General features: G+C 36.4%; 2 protein-coding genes across 2 annotated transcripts; both read left to right on the plus strand.

The window, feature by feature from the left end:
* The first annotated feature begins 1,441 nt into the window (after positions 1-1,441).
* On the plus strand, positions 1,442-3,956 carry LOC309701760 (GTPase IMAP family member 7-like). Its single transcript, XM_082525974.1, has 2 exons — positions 1,442-1,554; positions 1,986-3,956. Exons 1-2 carry the CDS (start codon positions 1,548-1,550, stop codon positions 2,930-2,932), a joined length of 954 nt encoding a protein of 317 aa, XP_082382100.1. The 5' UTR covers positions 1,442-1,547; the 3' UTR covers positions 2,933-3,956.
* A 366-nt stretch (positions 3,957-4,322) lies between these two features.
* On the plus strand, positions 4,323-7,464 carry LOC309701964 (GTPase IMAP family member 1-like). Its single transcript, XM_082526317.1, has 2 exons — positions 4,323-4,458; positions 5,657-7,464. Exons 1-2 carry the CDS (start codon positions 4,452-4,454, stop codon positions 7,060-7,062), a joined length of 1,413 nt encoding a protein of 470 aa, XP_082382443.1. The 5' UTR covers positions 4,323-4,451; the 3' UTR covers positions 7,063-7,464.
* Positions 7,465-7,712: the final 248 nt, after the last annotated feature.

The raw sequence follows: 7,712 nt of genomic DNA on the forward strand, positions 1-7,712 counted from the left end.
AAGGCTCTCTTGTAGCTGCCTTGGTTTTGAATATGAAAATGAATGTAACTACTGATCAAAGTCAGAAAAGGAAGCACTGAAAACAGGAACATGCTTTACATAACATAATGCAAAACAAGCTAAAAAGAGAACGAGAGGGGAAAAAGAAAAGGATTCATTCATCCAGTTTCTTCCGCTTATACAAATCAGGGGTGAGGCTGAGCCTTGGTTTTGAATATGAAAATGAATGTAAATATTGATCAAAGTCAGAAAAATATGCAAAAGCAGCTGAAAAGAGAATGAAAGAAAAAAAAGAAAAGGATTCATCCATCCAGTTTATTCTGCTTATCGAAATCAGGGTTATAATGAGGCTGGAGCCTGCCCAGCTGTCATAGGGCACAGGGACAGTTCACCAAACTCTCATGGGGTAAAAAAAAGTCAGCTATTTAACTAAAAAGACATTCATTAAGTTAGGTATAATTATTCATTATCCCAGCGGTAACTGAATCTATAGTGTGCACATTTCATTACATTTCAGTGTGAACTGTAGTGAGTGTAGGGAGCAACTATGTACAGTAGAATTATAGAATACCTGTGGGAATGAGAGGGAGACAGATGTAATGATGAAGTAGCCCTGGTAGAGTTGCAGATGATAACGTTTAGAAATGATAACAAAATTAGAAAGGCTTGGCTAAATAATCCTAAATAATCACGTCCCATCTTATCTTAAAGACCATATAGTACCAAATCACCCCATTAGAGCACTTTGCTCTCAGGGTGCTCATACAATACTTAAAACATTCATTTTTGCGAAAGCATATAGTCAGGGCATGATCAGGTGACCTGAATCCTCCCGTAGATACACTACAATTGTCGGATGGCTGCGTCTGTGTCGCAGCATTTTGAGTTTATTTTGTATTTTTGATATATTGGAATAATGTTATAATAATAATAAAGTTATATAGTTATGCCTGTGCCCTCATTTCCTTTTTCTCCCTGTTAAAAGGGAGTTTTTTTCTTCTCACTGATGCCCAAACACTTGCTCAAAGAGTGAGCGTGTTGGTGTAACAGAGGAGGAAGCTAGGGTTAGGGTGAGATGGAAGCAGATGATCAACTGAGGCGAACCCTAAAGGAAACAGCTGCTTGAAGATTTCAAATACGTAACACACACCTTTTATGTATATATAGTAAAACTTTTCATTATAGTATTCTAGAACAGTATGAAACGTATAAACTCTCTTTTGCTTATGTCATATTTACTACAGACATATTTAACTTTGGGTTATAACAATATGCTCGCCAAGATTTTTATATAAAAATGAAAAGAAAAATTGTGTTTTTGTTATTAATTTATTTAAATAAATAACATTTAAATATGCACAATAGTTTTCTCATGCTGTTGCCAGGTGTGGGAAAAAAAGAGAAACACACTATGAGGTAAGCTCATCACTTTAGTTTGCTGCTGAGAAACAAGTCCAACAGGTACAGAAACAACCGAACGGCGCAGTCACAACGTCCACAGGATCTGAGTAATTGTGTGTTTCTGCGCTGATTTCGCTTTCAAAAACATGGACGGTAAGTCGCAATTATTATCATGTATTCTGTATTAATGATTAACAGAAATGTGGGATCACAAAGGAAGAAAGTTCTCTGAAAGTGATTGTTTTTCTCAGTCAACATGATCTACTCCACTGAATACCTAAAGTAGTTATGTAAATGTTATATAATATATTCAAGACTGTAATACACTGAGTGTATGCTTGATAGAGTTAATAATTCAAAATGATTTAGTTGTATCCACCATCTGAACAGCTAAGTCTAAACTTTGATCAACAATCAGAGAAATTACATTTTTCTACTCTTCCATATTTACTTGTAAGCCAGTAATGACTGGCTTGTACACATCATGCAGTTTTACCTCCACTTCAATTTACTGTTTATTTCTTGCACTGCTTTTGACAAAGTAATAGATAAATAACTGACACTGAATCATTACTGTTTTATAGGGTCAAAAAGAAGGATTGTGGTCCTGGGAAAAACTGGAGCTGGAAAGAGCAGTATTGCCAACACCCTGTGTGGAGAGCCTGTGTTTAAAGTAAATCATACCCCCAAATCTGGAACAAGTGAATGTCAGTCAGAGTATATGAATATCGGTGGAAGAACCATATTATTTATTGACACTCCTGGATTTTTTGACACAGACAGGTCTGAGGAGGAGATGAAGTCTGAAATATTGAAGTGTATCACAGAATGTGCTCCTGGTCCTCAAGTTTTTCTCATTGTGCTTAAAGTGGAGAAATACACAGAGCATGAAAAGGGTGTGGTAGACAAAATGAACCAATATTTCTCAGATGAAGCATTTAGATTTACTACAATAATCTTTACTCATGGTGACCAGCTTCCTGAGGGAATGAAGATTGAAGAGTTTGTTAATGAAAGTGAAGCTCTGGGCGATCTGATCAAGAAGTGTGGGGGCCGCTGCCACGTCATTGATAACAAATACTGGAAGAACAACCAGGGAGATGAATACAGGACCAACCAGTATCAGGTGGCAGAATTACTCAAAACCATTGACAAGATTATTGAGGCAAACAAAGGAGGCTACTTCACCAATGAGATGCTGCAAGAAGTGAAGAGAGATATTCAACAAGAGGAAGGTCGCATCAAACAGTCATCTCCAGATAGTAAAGAAGAGGAAACTGCAACAAAGGCGAAACAATCTGTGTTTAAAAATCTGTTGTCAAAAGCTGCAGGAGTTACAACAGGGGATCTGTTAGGTGCATTCCTGGGTGGGACGATACAATTAGGGAAAGAAGACAGCACTGTAGGTTTAGTAGGAGTAGGAGTAGGAGTAGCATTGGGAATAGCAGCTGCAGCGAAAGTAGCTAAAAACAATGCACCAACATCATCTAGCACAGTTCCTGCTGTATCTGCAGAGCCAGCAGCCAAATAAAACCAGGAGTACCACGTTTCACAGACATGAAACTGGTGCACGGTGATGAAGCAAAGAAAGGAGACTACAACACTAAAACACACTTTGTTTATTTTTTTTTAATATAAAAACAGGTTATAAATTAAATATCTAAAACATCTGTTAAGCTTTCAAAAAAGTACCTTTACAATCCACAGATGTACAGAATCAGCATATACTGGGCACAACTACTCACATTCACCTTTATAAGTTGCCATCATAGAGTCATTGTTAAAATTATAGAATGAGACATTTTGGAATCCTTTTGTTCATCATGATTGGATTTCTGTATTTGCATTATACAAAATGTCTTACTTAAGAGTTTTTGTTGAATACTTACTGTTAACATATAAATGAAGTAGCTTATGCTTAATGATATGTAAGAATGTGATTTTCCCCCCTCGTCATATGCTATAAAACCCTTTATGTTGCAGTTTATATTTCAGAATTTACCCATGAATATGTCCATTACTCCAGCTTAAACAAAATCTCTGGGTATTACAATAACAGATCTATAACTTTCAAATATTGTTGCTTCTTTTTTCGATGTTTTCTTTGCTACAAGTCTTCACTAGTAAAGCAGCTAATTGTTTCACATGTAACCAAGTTTCTTCAACTTCTTGACAATTTTCATTTACTAGCCTCATGTTAATTCAGCTGAACTTGTTAAACCTCCTCAGCAGGTTTAGCCAAACATGTTTAAGAGGCAGTGACATCTTAAACAGCGACTTTCATTTTTACTTAATTTGGCTTCCGCTGACTTTACTTGAGTTGAACCAGCTGATGAAGTTTAACAGGATCAGCCAAATCTACCACATTTTTAAACCAGAACAGTAATGGAAACTGCTGGGATGAGTGGACAGACCACTGACAGATTTGATCTTCGACAAACTTTATTGTAATGTCAGTTTTAATGTTTTTAAGTGTTGCTCATGTTTCCAGACTGTATAAAAGTTACTGACTGACAAATGCAGCAACAAATGAGACTAAATAAATCAAAAGAAAATGCAGACGTTTGTATTTTGTTAACATAAATCCAAACTTTGAATAAGTTATATGTAGTTCACAGAACAAAGAATTTACGGAGTTAGTAGTGTAAGGTAAGGATTTAAAGGCCAATATAAGAAGTATTCATATATTCAAGCAGAAATAAATTCCACTTTTCTGAAGAATAGAAATAAAAATATATTTTTAAAAATCTGTAAGGTCAATGAAATACAGCTTAACTTTTTCTTTCTTCTTGTATCATGTTTTTGGGTCATGTAGTTATTTATTATCTTTATCTCTGTGTTGCAGCACTGTGGATTATTATATGTAAACGTACACTGTGCGCAGTGTTTTGTTCACTTACTCTGGCTAAAACCCAGAGAACAAGTTAGACAGGTAGCAGAAGCGAAGCATAAGGTAAGTCCGCAGTACGAGAACAAAAGCAAACGACTCACTGCAGAGACACGTCGGGAACCAGACTATATTTTTGACAGATTTCTATTTTCTGGAGAGCATGGAGGGTAAGTAACTATTAAATAGTCATTACTCCAACGTATGAGTGTTTGTCACTCTAGTAATCAAAATCCTAAACTGTGACCTATATTTTTAATTAACTGAGTTAATCTCAAGAACTATTTTGCTATGAAAAATGTTTAACAGTATTGCTGCTCTAAGCTTTATCAATCTTATAAATACAAGCAAGATTTCTGGGTATCAAGGCTTGTTTGCTGACACATGGCTTGTAGTGTACTGCAGTAAGATTTCTTTTAAAATCTCAAACATGCTTTAAATTTACTTTGTACTTGCATCTGTTTGGTTGAAGTCTCTATATGCAGCGTAATCACAAGGACCAATAAATGACACTGATGAATGATTAGCTAAAAGATTTCAGACACTCTTATGCTGTAGATGTCAGTGATATTTTCCTTCAAATCAACCAGAATGATACTAGGTTTGAATCACATTTCTTTGTGTGTAATTTAAAGTAAAAAGCAAGAAACAAACAAACAAACAATACAAATCACCCCTTTTAATTTATTAACTGATAAAAATGTTTGTTGGTAAAGCGAGTTCAGAAAGAGTTGGGATTTATAATGAATTTGTTTTGTTAAAACATATATGTGACATTGTTCATGCAAAATTTTGCCAACACAGGGGCATCCTTTAAGGAGATACAGACACCTATATCCCCCATGTCTGTTTAACACTTTGACTCTCCAAAGCGTGACAAAGACAAGCATGCAGAAGTTGCAGTAACACCAGAGGGAGCTTTTTTATTTGATGCTTGGCATCTTTCTTGGCCTTAAGACAACAATTCTGATGGCTAAAGATCCAAACGGGACACAAAAAACCCCAAAACAAAAAAAAAACAAAAACATATTTACATGTATATACATATTAAGCTTAATAGTTTGTGACTGTTAAGGACAATTGAATGTACTTATGCAATAATGGTTTTTTGTTCATTACTGACTTCTTAGCTTAATATATCAACACCCCCTGCTGGTCGCGAAAAATTCTTCATACATCTCCATTTCACGTTTTGGAGAGGCATGGTGTGAAATAGACACGGTGGTCCGGCGTGTCTATTACACGTTTTGCTGTGATACTGGGTTGATAGATTTTTGATCTGAAATTTGAAAATTGATCAGAGATGTCAGGAAGCAGATGAGGTAATGAGTTAATCTGATTTGTTCATCTATTCATTTTTTCTTCCAGTGACAAAGACAAGGAGGATTGTCCTGCTGGGAAAAACTGGAACTGGGAAAAGCAGTCTGGCTAATACCATATTTGGCGAGACCAGATTGAAGATTAATCATTTTAATGACTCAAACGCATGTTTGTCTCAGAGTGAGACCAAGACTGTTGATGGAAGAAGCCTAACTTTAATCGACACTCCTGGTTTCTTTGACCCAAGCAGGTCTGAGAAGTTGGAGCATGAGATGTTGAGCTGTATTACAGAGTGTGCTCCGGGTCCTCATGCTTTTCTCATTGTGCTTAAAGCAGAGAAATTCACAGAGCACGAAAAGGCTGTCATCGCACAATTATGTGAGCATTTCTCTGAAGATGTTCTTAAATACGCTGCAGTGGTTTTTACTCATGGTGACCAGCTCCCCGAAGGAATGAAGATCAAGAATTTTGTTAATGAAAGTGAAGCTCTGAGTGATCTGGTGAGGAAGTGTGGGAGTCGGTGCCACGTCATTGACAATAAATACTGGAAGAACAACCAGGAAGATGAATATAGAAGCAACAAGTTCCAGGTGGCAGAGCTGCTCAATAGCATAGAAGATATAGTGACAGAAAACAATGGAGGATACTACACTAATGAAAAGCTCCAAACACTGGAGACAGAAATACAAAAAGAGGAAAATCGGGTTAGAAAGTCATCAGAAAATCTGTCACAGGAAGAGATTAGAAAGCAGGCTAAAGTTAACATCATTAAGAGACACATGGAAAATGCACAAAAATCATGGCTTAAATATTTTGTGGGTTTTGCTGTCATCACAGGATTATTTGCAATTGTCTCAGCTTTGTTGATCAAATCGAAGTTTGGAAAGGGATCTGTTCCACCTGTTCCTGTTCCATCTGTTCCATCTGTTCCTGTTCCATCTGTTCCATCTGTTCCTGTTCCATCTGGTCCATCTGTTCCTGTTCCATCTGTTCCATCTGTTCCTGTTCCATCTGTTCCACCTGTTCCTGTTCCATCTGGTCCATCTGTTCCTGTTCCATCTGTTCCTGTTCCATCTGTTCCATCTGTTCCATCTGTTCCTGTTCCATCTGTTCCATCTGTTCCTGTTCCATCTGTTCCTGTTCCATCTGTTCCATCTGTTCCTGTTCCATCTGTTCCTGTTCCATCTGTTCCATCTGTTCCTGTTCCATCTGTTCCTGTTCCATCTGTTCCATCTGTTCCTGTTCCATCTGTTCCTGTTCCATCTGTTCCTGTTCCATCTGTTCCATCTGTTCCTGTTCCATCTGTTCCATCTGTTCCTGTTCCTTCTGAATCAGTCTCCATTCCAGTCCCAGAACCTTTTGAAAAGGAAGTTGTGGGGGTTTTTGAGGCCATTTGGAATAGACTTCATGCTTTGTATGAGATAATATACAATCCATGGAATCCATTTGAATAAACACAGATCCACAGCCATATAATAAAATAGCCTAATCATTATACATATAAAGCTTACATAAAAATATTGTCATTAATCTGTGTGGGTAAACCATTGTATTAAAATAGTTTAATAATTTGGCCCATTTGGAATCTTTATGGAAAGAATAAAGGTTTTATTCTGTTTTGCAAGTTCCTGAATGTGTTGAGTAAATACAAAGTAGTGGTCATATATTAAAACATGTATAATAAAATATAAACATGTGTTCCTGGCAATTGCAACTTGATTATGAAATTGTTTGATCTTCTCAGGTTTGTGATGTTTTAAAGCTTTTATATGCAGAGGTACCAGCAGCTTCAGAGGACCTTTACATAATCATTTACATGTTCTGTGCATCAATAAAACAACTTTTTAATTATGTGACTCAGTTTTTTTTTCACGTGTATTTTGTATGATTCATTGATAACAATTCCAACCAAACACCCATCCTGTTATCAAAAGGTATTGTCCGTGTATTCGTAAATACACAACTCTGCCTGTAAAGTTTACCCTTAAACCTCTTTGCCAAACAGCTCTAAGTACAACACCAAGTAATATGTTTGTCTTGGGATTGTTTGCTTATGACAATGACAAAATTTTATTTCACATGTATTAAATTGCTTTTTACTATT

This window comes from Aulonocara stuartgranti (genome assembly GCF_965226115.1).
Source record: "Aulonocara stuartgranti genome assembly, chromosome: 3".
Taxonomy (NCBI): domain Eukaryota; kingdom Metazoa; phylum Chordata; class Actinopteri; order Cichliformes; family Cichlidae; genus Aulonocara; species Aulonocara stuartgranti.